This window comes from Neovison vison, chromosome 6, assembly GCF_020171115.1.
Source record: "Neovison vison isolate M4711 chromosome 6, ASM_NN_V1, whole genome shotgun sequence".
NCBI lineage: Eukaryota > Metazoa > Chordata > Mammalia > Carnivora > Mustelidae > Neogale > Neogale vison.
This window is the reverse complement of record NC_058096.1, coordinates 203932978-203953305: the sequence shown is the minus strand read 5'-3', so window position 1 is coordinate 203953305 and position 20328 is coordinate 203932978. Positions and strand designations below refer to the sequence as shown.

At 38.9% G+C, this 20328-nt stretch overlaps 1 protein-coding gene across 1 annotated transcript in view; it reads right to left on the bottom strand.

Moving 5' to 3' along the window:
- DCAF1 (DDB1 and CUL4 associated factor 1) overlaps positions 1–20328 on the bottom strand; it is a 78713-nt gene that overhangs the window by 16553 nt on the left and 41832 nt on the right. The window contains exons 13-22 of the mRNA XM_044253486.1: positions 17611–17735; positions 15401–16661; positions 14619–14817; positions 13534–13616; positions 12874–12958; positions 10020–10253; positions 9473–9566; positions 8805–8909; positions 8522–8595; positions 7910–8011 (exon numbers count right to left, since the gene is read on the bottom strand). Coding sequence (XP_044109421.1) covers positions 7910–8011; positions 8522–8595; positions 8805–8909; positions 9473–9566; positions 10020–10253; positions 12874–12958; positions 13534–13616; positions 14619–14817; positions 15401–16661; positions 17611–17735 — 2362 coding nt within the window. The remainder of the gene's footprint in view (positions 1–7909; positions 8012–8521; positions 8596–8804; positions 8910–9472; positions 9567–10019; positions 10254–12873; positions 12959–13533; positions 13617–14618; positions 14818–15400; positions 16662–17610; positions 17736–20328) is intronic.

Genomic DNA, 20328 nt, shown 5'->3' with positions numbered 1-20328 from the left:
GTACCACACATTTCCTCAGAAACCATGCAAGCAAGGAGAGAGGGAAGTGAAATACTTAAAATGTTGAGAGACAAAAACCACCAACCTAGAATTTCATAATCTTGTCCCATGAAAGTATCCTTCAAAAGTGGAGAAATCAACTCTTCTTCAGACAAACAAAAATTGAGGGCATTTGTTGCCAATGGACCTATCTTGCAAGAAATGTTAAAAGAAATTCTTCAGAGGGAAGGATAATGATCAAGGTCAGAAACTCCAATCTACATAAAAGAAGAGCAGTGGAGAAGGAAAAAGTAAAGGTCGAATAAACGTTTTACTTTTCTCCTTTTTTAAGAATTTATTTATTTATTTATTTAGAGAGGAAAGAGCAAGTGTGGGTGTAAGCACGAGCAGAAGGGAGGGGCAAAAGGGAAAGGGAGAAGTAGACTCCTGCTGAGCAGGGAGCCGGACTCAGGCTCAATCCCAGGACCCTAAGATCAGGACCTGAGCCAACGGCAGATGCTTAACCAACTGACCCACCTAGGCGCCCCTATTTTTCTTAATGGATCTTTGTACAAGATAATAACAGTTTATCCAAAATAACACCAATAATGTGTGATTATATAAGATTATGAATAAGATTATTAAGATTATTTAAGATTATATATACATACACACACACACACACACACACAGGCTTATGTATGCTTATACATAAATATAATGAAGGACAGCAATAAAACAAGGGAAAGGAGAGAAAAATTAGGATTATTCTATCTTAAGGTACTTGTACTACCAAAAGAGGCAGTGTCATCTGAAAGTGGACTTGGATTGCATGTAAAGGTATATATATAGCAACCTCTAGGAGAACCACTAAAAAAAGTATAACTAATATGCTAACTAATATATAACTAATATGCTAACAAAGAAGAGAGCTGAAACCTAGAAAAATGCTCAATTAAAACCACAAAACACTTATAAAGAGTAGCAGACAAAAACAGGAACAAAAAACAAGGGCAACAAAGAGAAATTAGTAACAAGTACAGAAATGAAGCCAACTATACCAATAATCACTGGGAACGTCAATACTCCAAACACATCAATTAAAAGACATTATCCATGTGGATCAAGAAGCAAGACGCAGGGGCGCTTGGGTGGCTCAGGTCATGATCTCAGGGTCCTGGGATCAAGCCCCACATCGGGCTCTCTACTCAGCAAGGAGCCTGCTTCCTCCTCTCTCTCTGCCTGCCTCTCCACCTACTTGTGATCTCTGTCAAATAAATAAATAGTTTAAAAAAAGAAAAAAGAAACAAGACCCAACCAACTACATGTTGTGCACTAGAAACCCACTTTAAATAAAAACACACATACATTTCAAAAATAAATGCATGGAGAAAGAGATACCATGCTAACATGAATTTAAAAAGCCAAGATAACTACATTATTTTCAGACAAAGCACACTTCAGACCAAGGAAAGTTATCAGGAATAAAGAAGGGCATTATATGATGATAAAGGAGTCAATTTTCCAAGGAAACATAACAATCCTTAACATATACATGCCTAATACAGAGCATCAAAATACAGGAGGAAAAAAAAAAAAAAACAGGAGGCAAAAACTGACAGAACAGATGAATCCATTTACTGTAACTGGAGACTTTAATACCCCTCTATCAGAAAAGAAAAGATACAGGGACTGCCTAAGTGGCTCAGTGGCTTAAGCATCTGACTCTTGATTTCAGCTCAAGTCATGATCTTGGGGGTCCTAAGATTGAGCCCCACATCAGGCTCCAAGCTTAGCACAGTGTCTGCTTGTCATTCTCCCTCTGCCCCTCCCCCCAAGCTTGAGCGCTTGAGCTCTCTTTCTCTCACTCAAATAAATAAATAAAATCTTAAAAAAAAAGAGAGAGAGAGAGAGAGATGGAAAGATACAGCAGGCATAAAATCAGTAAGGACATGGCTGAAGTGATCAAACCATCTATCAACTGAATATAATGGACATATATTGACTACTTTGTCCAACAACTCAATATACATTCTTCTCAAACTCACATGAAATATTCACCAAGATAGACACATTCTGGGCCATGAAGCACACCTTAACAAATTAAAAATAGAAATCATATAATATTTGCTCTCAGACCACAATGGCATTAAACTGAAAATTAGTAACAGAAGTATAGTTAGCAAACCCCAAATACCTGGAGATTAAAAAACATACTTCTGAATAGCATGAGTCAAAGAAATCTCAAAAAATGCTTTGAACTAAATGAAAATGAACACACACTTATAAAATCTGTGGGGTGCAGGGTACCTGGTGCATAGAGGGAAAATTACAGTACTGAATGCGTATTATTAGACAAGAATAGCTTGTCTAAGCTAAGCTTCCACCTTAGAAAACTAGAAATAGAAGAGCAAATCAAATCCAAAGCAAGCAGAAGAGAAGAAGAGAAATCAAGAGTAGATATCAATGAAATTGAAAACAGGAAATTAATAGAAAAATCAATGCAGTCAAAGCTGGTTCTTTAAAAAGAATGATAAAATTAGGGGCAACTGGGGGGCTCAGGTCATGATCCCAGGGTCCTGGGATGGAGCCCCGTGTCAGGCTCCCTGCTCAGTGCAGATCCTGCTTCTCCCTCTCCCTCTGCCCCTCCCCTGCTCAAGCTCTCTGTTGCTCTCTCTCAAATAAATAAATAAAATGTTTAAAAAAAAAAAAAAAGACGATAAAATTGATAAGCCTCTAACCAGGCTAAGAAAAAAACGAGGACACAAATTACTAACATCAGAAATGAAAGAGAGGACACATCAGTATACACCCCATGGACAATAAAAACGTAAAAGAATTCTGGGGCACCTGGTGGCTCAGTCAGTTGAGCTCAGCTCAGGTCATGATCTCAGGGTTATGGAACCAAGCTCCACACTGGGCTCCACATTCCAGTGCTTCTTCTCCCTGCTCGCACATGAGCACTCTCCCTCTCTCTCAAAAAAAACTAATTAATTAAATCTTTAAATAAGGGGGTGCCTGGGTGGCTCAGTGGGTTAAAGCCTCTGCCTTCGGCTCAGGTCATGATCCGAGCATCCTGGGATCGAGCCCCGCATCGGGCTCTCTGCTCTACGGGGAGCCTGCTTCCTCCTCTCTCTCTGCCTGCCTCTCTGCCTACTTGTGATCTCTGTCTGTCAAATAAATAAAATCTTAAAAAAAAAAAAATCTTTAAATAAAAAAATGATAAAAGAATTCTATGAGGGTTGCCTCAGCGGCTCAGTGGGTTAAAGCCTCTGCCTTCAGTTCGGGTCATGGTCCCAGGGTCCTGGGATTGAGCCCCACATTGGGCTCTCTGCTTAGCGGGGAGTCTGCTTCCCTTCCTCTCTCTCTTCCTGCCTCTCTGCCTACTTGTGAACTCTGTCAAATAATAAAATCTTTAAAAAACAAAACAAAAAAAGAATTCTATTAACTGTATGCCCACAAATTTGATAACCTAGATGAAACAGACCAACTCCTTGAAAGACAGACACCATTTTCCAAAATGCACAGATGATCGGAATAGGTGTTTAGCTATTAAAGAAATTTAATCAATAATTAACAACCTTCCAAAACAGTAAGCACCAGGCTCACATGGGTTTACTGATGAATTCTACTAAACATAAAAAAGTATATCAAGGGCGCCTGGGTGGCTCAGTGGGTTAAAGCCTCTGCCTTCGGCTCAGGTCATGGTCTCAGGGTCCTGGGATCGAGCCCCGCATCGGGCTCTCTGCTCTGCAGGGAGCCTGCTTCCTCCCCTCTCTCTCTGTCTGCCTCTCTGCCTACTTGTGATCTCTCTCTCTGTCAAATAAATAAACAAAATCTTTAAAAAAAAAAAAGTATATCAATTGTCTAAAATCTCTTCTAGAAGACAGAAGCAGATAAAATACTTTCTGATTCATCATATGAGTCCAGCATTATCCTAATACCAACTCCAAAGACATTATAGTAGTACCCCCCTCCTTATCCAACAGGGATATGTTCCAAGACACCCACCCCCAGTGGATACCTGAAAATAAGGACAGTACCAAATCCTACATATAGGGTTTTTTTGCTAAACATGCATGCCTATGATAAAGTTTAGTTTATAAATTAGGCACAGTAAGAAATTAGTAACATGTGAATATGGTTTCTCTTTCAAAATCTGATTGTATTCTTGTGACGATGTAAGATGATAAAATGCCTAAATGGTAAGACGCAGTGAGGTGAATGAGGCACTGTGATGCAGGCTATTACTGACCTTCTGACCATACATCAGAAAGAGGATCACCTGTTTCCAAACTGGAGTTGACTGCAGGTAACTGCAACAATGGAAAGTGAAACCACAGAAGGTGAAACTACAAATGGGGGGTGGGAAGGGGGGGGGGGACTACTGCATAAGAAATGAAAACTACAGTCCAACCTCTTTCATGAACACAGATGTAAAAATCCTCAATGAAATATTAGCAAATCATATTGCACACTGTATAGAAAGAACTATACACCACAACCAAATAGGATGTATTATAACTACGCAAGGATGGTTCACATTTTAAAATCAATTAATTTAATTCATTACTTCAACAGGCTATAGAAAAAAGATCACATCAACAGATTCAGAAAAAGACTAACAAAACCCAACACCCGTAACTGAAAATTCTGAGTAAAACAGGAATGGAGGAGAGCTTTCTTCAACCAGATAAAGGACTGTTAAGAAACCACAGCTAACACCATACTTAATGGTGAGAAACTGAGAACTTCCCTGCTAAGGTCAGAATCAAGATCACTACTTTTCAACATCATACTGGAAGTCCTAGCTAATACAATAGGTAAGAAGAGGGGGGAAAAGGGTACAGACTAGGAAATAAGAAATAAAACTGTCAATGTTTGCAGATGATATGACTATGCAGAAAATCCCAAAGAACTGATACTGTAAACTGAATTAAACAATTACAGCAGTGCTGCAGTACACAAAAGTAATTCACAATCTTTCCTGTATAACAGCCTTCCTGCACCGGAGCAATGAAAAAGTGTAAACTAAAATTAAAAACACAGTGTCACTTACATTAGCCCCACCTCTCAAAATTTAATACTTAGGCATAAATGTAACAAAATATGTAAAAGATCTGTAGGAGGAAAACTATATTACTCTGATGAAAGAAATCAGAGAACTAAATAAATGAAGAGAGTCCATGTTCATGGACAGGAAGACTCAATACTGTCAAGATGTCAGATCTTCCTAAACTGATCTATAAATAAATATAAGGCACTCCCATTCAAAATCCCAGCAGCTATGCTGCAGATATCAACAAACTGATTCAAAAGTTTATATGGAGGGGCGCCTGGGTGGCTCAGTCTTTAGATGTCTGCCTTCAGCTCAGGTCATGATCCAGGGTCCTGGGATCGAGCCCCACATCGGGGCTCTCTGCTCAGTGGGAAGCCTGCTTCTCCCTCTCCCGTTCCACCTGCTTGTGTTCCCTTTCTCACTGTGTCTCTTCTACCAAATAAATAAATAAATAATCTTAAAAAAAAAAAAAGTTTATATTTTTTTAAAATATAAATAAAACAGAAGAGAACAACCCAGAACAGTCTACACAATACTGAAGGAGAACAAAGTTGGAGGACTGGCATTACACAACTTCAAAACTTACTATAAAGGGACAGTAACCATTCTATATTTTAGAATATAGACAGATCAACAGAAGAGTAGAGAGCCTAGAAATAAATCCACATAAAAATAGTCATTTGAGGGTACCTGGGTGGCTCAGTCAGCCAAGCCTCCAACTCTTGATTTCAGCTCAAGTCATCTCAGGGTTGTGGGACAGAGCCTTCTGTTGGGCTCTACATGGGGCATGGAGCCTGCTTAAGATTCTCTCCCTCTCCTCCTGCCCTCCTCCACCACCCCAAATAGTCAAATGATCCTCAACAAAAGAGCAGGGGCAATACAATGGGAAAAAAGTCTTCAACAAATCCTATTTAAACTGGACATTTTTTTTCAAGATTTTATTTATTTATTTGACAGAAAGAGATCACAAGTAGGCAGAGAGGCAAGCAGAGAGACAGGGGGAGGCAGGCTCCCCGCTGAGCAGAGAGCCCAATGGGGAGCTTGATCCCAAAACTCTGGGATCATGACCTGAGCCAAAGGCAGAGGCTTTAACCCACTGAGCCACCCAGGTGCCCCTAAACTGGACATTTATAAGGAAAAAAAAAAAAAGAATAAATAAATCTAGACACAGACCTTACACCCTTCAGAAAAATTAACTCAATAAGAATCACAGACCTAAGTGTGAAATGCGAAAGTACAAAACTCCTAAATAACAAGAGAAAATCTAGATGACCCTGAGTTTGAAGACTTTACAGATGCAACCTCAAAGGTACAATCATGGAAGAAATAATTGATTAGCTGGACTTCATGAAGACAAAAACTACTCTGTGAAAGACACAGTCAAGAGAATGAGAAGATAAGCCACAAACTAAGAGGAAATATTTGAAAATAACATTATCATATAAAATACTATTAGCCAAAGTATTCAAAGAACTCTTAAAGCTCAACAAAAACACAAGCAACCTAATTTAAAAATAAGCCAATGGCTGTGACACCTCACCAAAGAAGACCTATAAATGGCAAATAAGCATGTGGAAAGATGCTCCGCAAGATACGCCAGTGGGGAGATGCAATTAAAATAACAATATTGCCTTCCACTTAGAAAAAAGCTTCCTGAAATGGGGGAGGAGCCCAGGACGACTGTGGAGAAAGTCTCCTTCCTTTTGGTCTTGTACCAGCCATCAGGAAGGGTGTCAACTGGTTCAGTTAAATCACTGTCAGAAAACATTTGTAGCAGGCTCATAAAACTGAAAGACCTTAGTTCTTGCCTACTCCAAAAAAATCAAATGACACATTTTGGTTATGTGTAGAGACTGTTCAACTAAAGGAATGTCTATTAATTTTTTAATTTAATTAAGTAGTGATATATACTACTACATACCTATTAGAATGTCCAAAATCCAAAACACTGACAACACCAAATGCTGGTAAGGATGTGAAACAACAAGAATTCTTATTTACTGATGGTAAAAATGCAAAACGTTATATAGCCTCTTTGGCAGAAAGCTTGTCATTTTCTTAAGAAATTAAATATAACTCATCCCATACAACCTAACAACAGCACTCCTTAGTATTTACCCAAAGGAGTTAAAATTTATGTCCACAGAAAAGCCTATACATGGATGTTTATAGGAGCTTTATGCATAGAGAATGTGGTGTGACCCCAGTTGACAGGAAAGATCTGCTGAAAGTCAGAAGTTTAAGAAACTCCTCAGAACGGATGCTGACACACCACATAGGCAAGCACCTGGAATATGACCGTAACTTAAAATCCTCTATGAAAAAAAGACTAAGATTCTGTGAGACATACTATCTACCCACATTTAATAAATGTTTAATTTCCAAAAGTGTCAAAAAATCTTTACTTACAAATCCATTACTATGAAAAGAGACTACACCATAAAACTGAGAAAATGCAAACCAGACCTTTATAAAGCTTAAGCCATTTCTAGGATCCATCTCAGCAGGCTGACTTTTCTGTTTTGTACTGACCCTGAGAATATGGGGGCTCCTCATCCTGAAACCACACAGGGCACTGGTCCCAAAAGTGAGTTCAAGGAAACCTCCAAAACAATTTCTGTGATTGCTAATTAATCCACAAATGGAACTCACAGGACCATCAGGTACTAGGGTTAAAGGTTTATAGCAACAAATATCTGCCTTCTCCTGAGTTTTAGTTATTTTAGTAATTTTATGGATGATACACCTGCACAATATGCCAACAGGGAACAAAGGCTGATATTAAAAAATCTTTATAGCAAAAAAAGAAAAGCATAAGATATTGTTCTATAAAGCATTGTTCAGCAACAAGATATCTCCAAGACTACTGACCTGATCCTCCTCTTCATCCTCATCCTCTGCCAAACGTTGCCTGCCCACTTCATACAGCCTGCACACTGTGTCCATATTCAGAGCATCCATGCTGCCTTGGTTCTGAAAGAGAATACTCAATGCATGAAGAGCAGTTAGTTTTCAAAAGGCCCACATCTACATCTCAGTTAGGACTGGCATCCATGCACCTTGACTCTTCTGATACCCAAAATTATTGAACTAACTCTGAAAATGTTATGCCTGGGACACAGAGAGGGAAAGAAAGCAAGATGAGAAGGCTGATCCCAGAGCAAGGGATACAGGCAAAAGAGAGATCACCATCCTTGGAATGAATGATCTTGCTCTGGCAAGATTCAGACTCCTCTAAGAAAGGGATGACAGTGAACCCGAGATAATTAGAAAATGGGACAGACTGTCCACATTGTTTTATACTGGGATTTTATTACTTCTCTTATAAGACATATCTCCCCATCAAATGAGTAGGCTATCAATAACTACCTTCAGAAATGCATCAACTTTAGAACGTAACTTAGATCAGACAAAATGCCTGTTGTATAACTTGAAAATGATCCTAAAGATCAGAACAGCAGGGTTTCTGCCGGCTCCCTTTACCTCAATGACAGCAAGATAGCAGTCTTTGGTGTCTGTACACAGGTCAAAGATGTTCCGTTTCACATCAATAGTTGCTGGAAAACAGAATGTGACAAGATTCAGGACTGGACTCTTGCTATAACCTTAAAACCAGCTTTTCCTCTAAAGGAATTTCAAGGTGATTGTTCACATATATTTCCATAACTTCTCAGCCTTTCAGTGAAAAATTACAGAAAAGGGAGGATCTTAAATAAGGAAAACCAAAACAGAACAAAATGAACAATGTCTGCTCCTTCATGCATACCTATAGGTTTGTAGTCAGTTGCATTAAATGTTCGAAAGGATGATCCAAAAGGGCTTTTCATCCTCTCTTCCATTAAGTCATCTTCATCATCTGCCTGCAGCATAGCTAATGGGGAGGAAAGGGGAAAGGTAGCCAAGGAGCAAAACACTATTAGAAATCAGAAACATCCCCTATTCACAAGTGCAGAAATATTAATGGACAATCAAGACTTCAGTTTCTTTGCAGTAAATCCACTCTGTCTAGTTCATTCCTCTCAGTGCATCCTCCTTGCATACCCCAAACAGTATCCTCAACCTCTCCTCTAGCTCTCAATAAGTGTTACAGCTATAGGCTTATAACATCACAAGACCACAAAAGCAAAGATTCTTCAAGATCATAATGATATTGGGAGGCTGATGACAGAGATGGGAAATTAATGCAAGAAATTTCTTTCTATACAAGATTTTACTTGCTATCTTCAAAGTAGGGGGCCTTTCACCCTAAATCAACATTATTTTCATTAACAAACTTTGTCACCATTTGTGCTCACATTTTGTCTTTTATGTTACAACCTTCAAATGTTTTCCAATTCACATTTCAGAGACATTTCCAAACCAAAAGTATCAAATTAATGAGGGGGAAAAAAAAAAAGAAAGAAAAAGAATGTAGAAAAGTAAAAAGTTTATTACCTCCATACATCACTGTCCCCGTGTGGTTAAACACCACACGACACTGATCCAGAGCAGGAACTGTGTGTAAAAGATGGAAAGTACGAAGATCCCACTAGGAGGAGAGCAGTCAAGGAAAATTATTTTATATAAAATTTCTTAAGGAACCTCACGGGAAATTCTGAAATATTATTTTTTTCCCCTCTGTGTGAGATATGAATGTTTTGAAGGTAAGTTTTTTTTTTTTTAAAGAAGTAAAATAAAAATGCTTTCTAAGTAAAACAAAAGCATGTAGAATGTATATTATAGAATAATGTCCCTGAAAATCTCCTATGGTATCCTCTTATACATGAAAGCAACACAAATTCCCATCCTCTCAATAGCAACACTTCATCTTGCTCTTATATCTAGCAATTGATTATTTAGTTAATAGATTAACTAACACGTCAAAGGAGAGGCACCAAATTATTACCTGTGTGGATACTTTGACAGGATGTTGGTAGAAAGATAATTTCTGCATCAAAAAGCAGCTAACAAATTGAAAGTAAGACACAGGTGTAAAGGATACAATCTCAGTATTAATGATGACCTCCAGTCCATTCGGATGGAAAACGCCACTGATATTCATGTTGAACTTGTCAAACTTGTGGATGGCCTGTGCAGAGCGGACATCCCAGAGGACGCCATCATTTAAGACAAGATCATCTGTAGGATTAAAGGTGGCACAGTTCCTCTTGTAGTTGTTGGCAAGATCTGGGTTAAACAGAGTCAACAGCTTGTTGCCAGTCTGAATATCATAAATCTTTAGAGAAGAAGGGGTGGGAAGAGAAAAATCAGACCAATCCATCCATTGACAATTCACGAGAAGTTGTGTAAAAATATCTCTCCATGCTTTCCAAATTCCACCAAAATCATGAAAGCCCTAATATTGTAAAATATCTGAAAAGCAGGAAGACTATATCAATCCAAGCAAAGTTTAAGTGCTTTGGTTCCCATTTAAGGTTTGAAAAGTCTCTTTCCCACAAGAAAATGAAAAGAGAAGAATGCAATAGATACGAAAACCCTCTTCTACCCCTACCCCTCTTTTCAATAAACAGAAAATGTTTCTACGATTGAAATGGAGAAATTCATAGGGACTGACCAATAATTACTGATGGAATACTATTAAAAGGGCCACTTTTTGGAAAAAGGCATCAATGAAATACCCTTTCTCCTTAAAAATCTCCCAATATTTTTAGCCCTGCAATACCAGAAGTTCCAAAGTCTACAATGTGCAACCCATGCAGAGACCAGATCTTTCCCATCAGTTTACACATATGCTATAATATTCCCAATCTTTTAAAATAAAATCCTCCTTTAATGTAGGAACAAATAAGGAGACACCACAAGAAAACAAACAAATCGAGATCATGGGACAAGACAACTAGCCTGGTCTCTTCAAAAGTCAGTGTCATGAAAACTGGAGAAATGGTTCTTGGCTTTAAAACATTAGTGAGACATAACAACCAAATGCAATATGTGAGTCTTGGCTGGATCCTGGTTCAAAAAAAACAAAAAGCATTTGAAACCGAACATATCAGGAACAATGGGGAAAACTGAGTATGAAATGGATATCAGATGATATTTGGGAATTAGTATAATTTTCTTATATTTGGTAATAGAGTGTGATTATGCAGTAAAACGTCCTTATTGCTAGAATATGCATTCTGTAAGACTCAAAGATAAAATGTCATGATATCTGCAACTTCCAAATGATTCAGAAACACAAACATATGTATTTAGACAGAAAATGGCAAAACATTACACTGCTGAATCTAGGTGGTAGGTATATGCACAATATATACTCTTTCAACTTTATTTATTTCAATATTTTCAAATGAAAAGTTTGAGAGAAACCCTCCCTTCACACTTCCATATTCCCCTTCAACTTTATTTCAATATTTTCACTCTTTCAACTTTATTTCAATATTTTCAAATGAAAAGTTTGAGAGAAACCCTCCCTTCACACTCCCATATTCCCCACACCCCCCCTTTCGAAGCTACTATACCCCAATTCTGCTTTTCAGCAAACACACTTAAAAAATTTGTCACTACTCACTGTCTCCACTTCCCTGTTCTCACATGAACTTACTCTAATCAGACTGTCACCCTGGTGCACAGAACTAGCTCCTCATGTAGTTAACAGTAAGCTCCATATTATTCAATCAACAGTACCTCTCAATTCTCATCTTTCATACCCATCAGTAGTTTCTGACTCAGCTGATCAAGTATTCCTCAAAAGAATCTTCCCTCACCTTCTGTGGCACATCTTTTTCCTAAGGTCTTCTCCCTTACTGGCCATTCCCCCGGTATCCTTCCCAAGTCTCTCCTCATGTGGCAAATCTGAAATGTTGGCACATGCCAGGACTGTCCCCACAGTTCTCTTCCCTAGCCTCCTTAATGATCTCATCCAGTTTCATGGCTCTAAAGACTACTGACATGTAGATAACTCCTGTATTTGTATCTCCTATCCCAGACCTCTCTCCTGAACTCCCATTTTGTAGAGTCAACTGCCCATTCCCTACTTGAATGTCTAATAGAATAACAAACTGCATGTGTCCCGAATCCCAAGGCCCAGCTGTATCACTTCTCATCACCATGACCACCTGGGCCCCAGCCCCGCTGCAGCCCTCACATGTGTGCTGACATGACATTCTAACTGGAAGGCCTGCTCTTGTTTCTCTCACAGAAGCCAGAATCACACTTCAGGAACTTTACATCTAATCATGTGTCCTCTGCTTACCCTCCAGTATCTGCATCTCAGAGGAAAAGTCAGAGGTCCTAACAACACCCTGTAAGATGCTACTATGATATGTGTCGCCCCCTTTCCCGACACTGACCTGTTCTCCCCTCCTCTCTCTCCCACCTCCCAAGTAAGGGATTTTCCCTTGACATTCCCTGTATCTTAAAACACTTTCCTCCCAGACTGCTACATGACACCCGTACTTCCTTCAAATCACCCAATCAGTGATACTGATTATCCTAGATAAAACACACAAGTCCTCCACACCACCACCGCCACTTCCTACCTCTTACCCTGCTTCTTTTGCTTGGCAGCACCGACATCTAACATACCATATATTTGCTTCTCTATTAACTGTCTCCCCGGTGAGGCTTCATAGAGACACGGACTTACATTTCACCTAAAACTAAGTATTTGAAAATAACTGCTATGCTAATGACATCTCTCCTGAGTTGCCAGATTAGTTCATGTTTGGTCCCATGTAGCTTAGAACTACTTTATTACACTGCTAGATTCTATTTAAAAAGAATATCACTAGGCAATTTGTTGTTGCCCTTAAGACTGTCCTTCAGTCCAGAAGCTTTGAATACAAACAAATGGGCATAATTAGCTTGAAAGCAGTGGATTCTCAAGTACTTACGTGGGCAATGTCTCCTTTTGTACCTATGACCCGATCCTGAGAATGCTTACTGAACTCAACATAGTGATCTTCTGTGAAGGAATGCCTATGGACAAACAACAGAAGTACCTAAGTGATGGACCCTTAGAACATACTCACTCAACTGACTGAAAATAAACATGATTCTCACCCTGCTGTCTGACCATACCCATCTGAGGATTCCCAACAACCAAAGAGGAAAAACTGTACACTTAGGATTAAAAAAAAAAAATTTCCCCCATGTTTGACCAAGAAGCTCCAAAATAATTATAAGAAATTAACAGGAGTTACTTGGTTTAAAAAAAAATGGCTAATAGGCCACACATGTCTTTGAAACATGCCCCAGCAAAAAGTGCCACTATCATATGTGAACATGAGAAAATACACAGATGTGCCACTTTGGATTAGTGAAGGGTGAGTTGTGTGATGGGAGTAGTTAAGAATACTTGTTAAGAATATCCTGGAACTAAAAAGGATACAGTCTTATTAAACATAAGCCACACATGAGGAAGAGAGAAATTAGCAATAACTCACAGCATTCATCTTTTTCCAAAAGGCTTCAAGTTGAAGAATTGGATGAAGGGAATATAAATTAGGTAATTGCAGAACAGAAAGACTAAAGTTATAAAAGTAGTTACATACTTCATATCAAATACTGATTTCATTCCCCAAAGTGCAGACAGAGGCTGGCTCCAAGTAGCAGATGTCAGGAGTAAGGACCCATCCTAAAAGAAGGAGGAGGACCACAGTGGGTAATCACATATTTATATAAAGGCTATTTGCCCTTAGCATTTTAAAATACAAGCTTAAAAAATATTGTCATATCATATAGAAAATAGAAAAGCTCCAAAGAACCAAGAAATGGTTGAAGCTGCTAGAATTTAAGTATGTGCACATGCAATGTCCTAAAAATACCTGAATTTAAGAAAATACTAAATTCTCCTGACCTAGTAACAAAAAATACAATAGTTCCAAGGGTAGGGGAAGAAAAAACTTGGAAAGATATCAAAGGTTGTTCCTCCTTTCTTAATATTTGGCCATATTCCTCAGTCTCCCCTCACCTGAAATATCAGTCAACTGAAAACATTTGCTAGACTTTCTTAGCTTAAAACTCTTAAAATTAAAAAACAACAAACAAACAAACAAACAAAAAAAAAAACCCTGAGTCTTCTTTACTCGAAAATCAGGAAAATTATCCTTGTCATCTTAATAGTCCTGACTTTTAGAAATAACAATAAGGTATCAATTCCATCCACAGAATAATACTAATAAACCATGACCCACTAGAATCCTATAATGCTTTTTTCCTAAAAACTCACAGTACTTTGAAATCTATTCCTGACACAAAAGGAAAACTTCTGTGATCATAGTTGATAGACTCTGTTTCCATCTGAGGCAAATTAAAAAAAAAAAATTACACCCACACACACCTCCCCTTCTTAGAAAAGAATTGGTAAACTTTTACCTGAAGGTCCAAACGGTAAATACATTAGGCTTTATAAGCCATATGGTCTGTGTCACAACTACTCAGCTCTGCCACTATAGCACAGAAGCAGCCACAGACCATGCGGATGAACATGGCTATGTTCCAGTAGAAGTTTATATACAAATAAACAGCCAACCCACAAGCTGATAGTTCACCAACCCATATATATATATATGTTTTCTATATATAAGTTTTCACTTATTCACCACAGAATAAGTGAAAACAACCTGGGGACCCTTACCCTGGAAGGTTCAAGATGTGTGATAGCCGAGTTGTGACAGTTATAGCTGGCCTCCTCCTGTCCACTAAACACATTATAGAGCTTCAACTGCCCAGTGCAGGTGCCAAGCATCAGGAACCGCTCCCGTGCTGAGAATGCACAACAAGTGAAGCCACTCTCATCCTCATTGGCTTCCCTGAACACTGAAATAGGACGGAACCTAAGCAAAAGAGAATCAGAGACAAAGAATGCACAAGGACTCTGAAAAAAAGAAAACTTTGCTAGAAGGATGAAAAAAAAAAACCCAAAGCATTTGTATTTCAAATGGGTTCTTCCAAAGTATCAGAGTGACCTTCAGTGGTTCATTTCTGTTTTAAGCAAGAGAAAAGGACCTCTACTCCCAAATTTAAACAGTAACAAAAATCCCCATGTTTAACACCTGCTTTCCATCATCTTTATATGAGATTTGTGAAGAATCAGAATAGGAGACAACTTGGACCAGCAAAAAAACAAGTTTGGGAGTCTAGTTAGGCACAGCATGGTGCATGGGTTCTAAAAAAATACTAGTTGTAACAAGAACACAGAGTGTCTTAACAATATACAACAATCACACAAGGACCCCATGGCTGGCAAACGGGGGTACAGCCACATTACTCGTGTTCACACAAAGTGACAATCATTGGTATTTCAGGCCAAAAAATAGTCTGGCTTTCTGGATTCATCACTCTATACTGGTATCACCCACACACTTTGATTTAAATAGAAGAATCATTGCAGTTCCCAGGGAGGTGGCCTCTCCTTACCTGCTAAAGATAAGGTGCCTATCAAAGCATCCGCCATCTACCCCTCCATACTTTGGAAATGATGCCCTGCGGTTTAGCCTTGAGGTAAAGTTTATTGGCGCTTGCCGCCTCTGTTTTGGCTCAGGACACTGATGAGGAGTAAAGAGAGAGAAAGGTGGGCAGGTGGCAACTGGGTTCTTGCAGCGAGCATGCTGCTCTCTAAGATACTCTGTGATGATACTGTCCAGCGTAGGTGGGGAAGGAAGATGTCTGTCCAACTGCTTTTTTATGGCTGGGCTTTGGCTGTAGGCGCCATGGTCCGACTTCTGCCGCAACACTCTGATTTTCCTGCCATTGCAGGGTGATGGTCTCTCTCTGATAAAACTGATCCTACCAATCAAGGGGGAATTGCCTGCATAAGATGGGCCAGGCAAAGCTAGTGAACCCTGGGGAGGCCGTGGCTGAGGATGGGCAGGGGCAGGAGGGGCGGAGGCACCCACAGTGGCATGGCTGCCCAGTCGAGTTGCAATGCCATTGGCGATGCGAGGGGTTCGGGGAAGAGAGACAGGAGAAGCAGCAGCAGTGACTGGGGTGAAGGCAGATGAATGAGAGGCAGCAGTCATGGGCAAGTCAGCCTCTTTCGTCAGCACAGTTGCTGTCTCCCCAAGCCCTTTAGAAATGAGATGGTTTCGTATCAACAGAAGCAGCTCTTTCTCAGGGAAGGAAATCCTTGATTGGGCAACAACATCTGCTTTTTGCAGTCGTGCCAGAGACACATCAGTGCCAATGAGAAGTGGCTTTCCTGACACTCGTTCAATGAGCTCAGCGGCATACTTGCAGAACTTGACATGGTCACTGCGCTTGTCCTGCAGAACAGGCTCCTTCATCAGCTGCTGGATCTGGCAGCTGCTGAAAAGAGGCAGTTTGCTGATGATCTGCCGGACAGTGCTACTGCGTGACAGGCCCACTAGGGCCTTGCAGGCCAGAGCCCTTATCTGGTCTGCATCGGTGATGGGCATCTTGATGGACAGTAAGGACAGGAGCACCTTGATGCCATTGTTGGACTGGACCACATTCCACATCTTGGCCAGGGTGTGCTCGCTGCTTTTGGGAGTCTGAGGCAGCTTTCTCCGAGGAGTTCCAGAGATAAATTTGCCAATACTGGATATTCTGTTATCTGGGCCACACACACAATTGATGATAATCTGAAGTGCTGACTTCTGAATTTCAGCATCATGGATAAAGAACTCACCCTCAGCCACTCCCAAAATAATGCTGATACCTACGGGGGAGAAATTCAAAACATTTTATATTATTCCTCATAAAACTAACAGCCAACTTCAATGATTGTTCCAGAGTCAAAATGCAGACTTCTATTCATTTTGTTCTACTTAAAACTATTATACCTTTTTATTTATTAGAGAACAAGGAATTATTTGAATAAAATATAATCCATTCTACTACACTATATCTTCATGATGTAATACCTCATATGCAGTTGTTAAATAGGGGAATGATGTCAGTATTATGTGGAAGTCACAAGGGTCATGTGCAATTTTTCCTGGTAAGGGGAGCAAAAATAGCAGGAATAAATTAATACTTTTAGCAGAAAAGGGAAAAGCCCTCAGCCTGATTGCCACAATGGCATCAGGAACCCTTTCTGCTATATGAAGAAAGTTTAAAAAAAGTGGCTGCACACCTCAGGCTTTCTCCCCCAAAGTGGTGGTGCACCCCAAAATCCACAGCCAGTCACACCACAGTGCATGCTCACCTTAGAAGGAGCCGTTACCAGTCCTGTTCTTAATAAAGTATATTTTCAAACAAACCATACTTTCCTTTTGTTCTTGTGTATGATAGCTTTTGTCCATTCTGAGTGGCTTGCCAATTACTGATTTTGTTAGGGCTTAGATTACAAATCTACTTTAAGTTTTTTATTGTCTTCCCCAACCCATTTTTCCCATAAACTTTATTTTAACACAAGACCCTGCAGAGTACAAGGTTTTCAAGAATGACTATGTCCCATCATAGCACATGTACCTTTCAGAAAATCTGAGTTCACTAACACAACTCCCTTATAAAAAGTGTGCAGCACACAACTTAGATGGGACAAGGCACCCTCCATCCCTACTTTCTGTACTAATATTGCAAATTAAGTAAAGAGACATGGCCAGAATAGCAAATAAAAACAAATCCAGACAAAGCAATCACAAAAATGAAAAGGTACAACCTACCTACAGTGGAGACAGTGGAGCCAGCCTCATCCAGCACATCCACTGATTCTGCCAACTGGAGCTGGATTTTTGGCACAACAGTGAGAATAGCCAGGACATCCAAGGCAAAGCGCACAGTGTCATTCCTGGACAGGAGAAATAATTACTCAAATGGAAACTAGGATAGCCAAAAAAAACAACAGTTAAAAAAGAGAGAGAGAGACATAAGGGATCAGAACTACCTGTGTAGCTCTGTCCCTAGCTATGACATCAAGAAAGGATTTGTAAGTTACCATGATATTACTTCCAAAACAACTGGGATGGGATTTTCACCACACAAACTACTAAGATTAAAAACAAAGGATAGGGCGCCTGGGTGGCTCAGTGGGTTAAGCCGCTGCCTTCGGCTCAGGTCATGATCTCAGGGTCCTGGGATCGAGTCCCGCATCAGGCTCTCTGCTCAGCAGGGAGCCTGCTTCCCTCTCTCTCTCTCTGCCTGCCTCTCCATCTACTTGTGATTTCTCTCTGTCAAATAAATAAATAAAATCTTAAAAAAAATAAATAAATAAAAGTACAAACAAGCATTTATGTGCTATGATGTCCATTATTGCATCATTTAAAATAACAAAAGAATTAGAAAATCTACAAAGACAATAGGAATACGTATTTGTTAAAATTATGATACACTCATTTGATGAACTACTCTGCAGCTACAGACAGGTGTTTTCAAAGAACTCTAAAGGACAAAGGGAAAGGCTCAGAATACAACATTAATGAAATACAAAACATAAGATATAATTTTATGTTGGACAATACCAATTGTTGGGAAAAAGGTAGAGAATGAAAACTCCCATACCCTCCTGAAAATGATATGCAACATCTACTAAATATGAAATGCAGGTGCCCTACAATCCAGATTATATACATCATATCCTCAAAGAGACTTGAAAAAGAGGTCTGTGGTGCCATTCACTTGATAGCAAAAAAAAAAAAAGAATTAACAAGCACTAAACGCCTATCAATAGGATAATAAACTAGTACAGATATACAAGAGTTCAAATAAATATCACATATAAATCTCAGAAACATAAGGGTGAAAAAAAGCAAGTTGCAAAAGATGCATATAGGATAATATTTATATAAGTTAAAAACATAAAGAAGTACATTATTGTTTACATATACACATATGTGTAATATAAAAACATGAAGAGAATGCACTTTGGTCACTGTGCGGAGGCAGGAAAAGGAACCGAGAAAGAAGAAATGCCACCACGTGCCAACCCTGAGTACTGAGTAGTCTCTGTACCTTTTTGTATTTTGAATTATTTCATAAAAAAGGTGAATTTGGTTAAATGCTATGATCTCAATTATGTATACTTACATACATTATGGAAAAAAAGACTGGGGAAATTAACAGTGGCTAAGAATAATTTTCTTTTCTAAGGTTCTGTATATTCTAAACAGAAACAAGTATTTATTTTTAAAAACAAACTTAGGAATGCCTGGGTGGCTCAGTCCATTAAGCATCTGCCTTCGGCTCAGGTCATGATCCCAGGGTCTTGGGATCAAGTCCTGCATCAGGTTTCTTGCTTAGCAGGGAGACTGCTTCTCCCTTTGCCTCCTGCTCCCCCAGTTGTGTTTTTTCTCTCCCTCTCGCTCTCTCTCTGGCATATAAATAAAATCTTAAAAAAAAAAAACTTTTGAAGGATATATTCCAAACATATTTATATTTTCTTAGTAATCCAGATTTGATTTACCACTCAAAAAATGTATTGATAATTTCCTAGTTCTCTATTTAGAGCTTTTATCATTTTCAGCAAAAGTTCAAGTAAATATAATAACCTACTTTAATACTCTAATAAAACAGTGGTTCACAAAAAAAAAAAAAATTAAAAAAACAGTAGTTCACAAAGTGTGCTTAGGGGACCCCAGGGATCTCTGAGGCCCTTTCAGAAGGTCCTGTGATGTAAAAACTATTTTCATATTAACACTAAAATGTTATTTTCCTTTCTCACTCCCATTCTCTTACGAGTAGATATTGGAGCTTTCTAGAGGCTGGGTCATGTGTGAAGTCACAAAAGAATGAATACAGAAGCAGATATGAGATACTGAGCAGACATTTAAAAACCCTGCCAAAATTATCTGGTTTTATTCTGGAAATTATTCATTAAAAAAATGCTAAATATGCAATGAGTTCAAATTATTAAGTAAATTCATGAATAATTTTGTATTTTCTCAGTTTTATTTTCTGTTAACTATCAATAGATTTAACACAAAAAAGTTCTTTGAGGTTCTCAATAATTTTTAACACAGTAAAGGTGTCCTGAGACCAAAAAGTTTGAAAATGGCTGCTCTAAAATATCTCCCTAGATTTAATATCCTGACATTTCTCAAACAAGTCATATGCACCCTAAATAAGTCTGTCTTGGCTTTAATGGCAATGGCTAGATAGAGAAAAAAAGGTAAAGAACCACTCTTTGTAAACTTTGTTGCTATGCTGTCTCCAGATTCTATCATTTCCAAAATACAATTTTCATTTTTATACATCATCCTCAAATAGAACCCACCCAACCTCCCGATTCTATTAACTGTCCTTTTCTGAGCCTCATCCTGCTCTGCCCTAACAGCTCTTAACTGAATCATGAAAATCATAACAAAAGCATAAAATAGGGTTTTTTTCTTATTTACAAAAAAAACAGCTTTATTGAGCTATAATTCACATACTACACAATTCCCCTA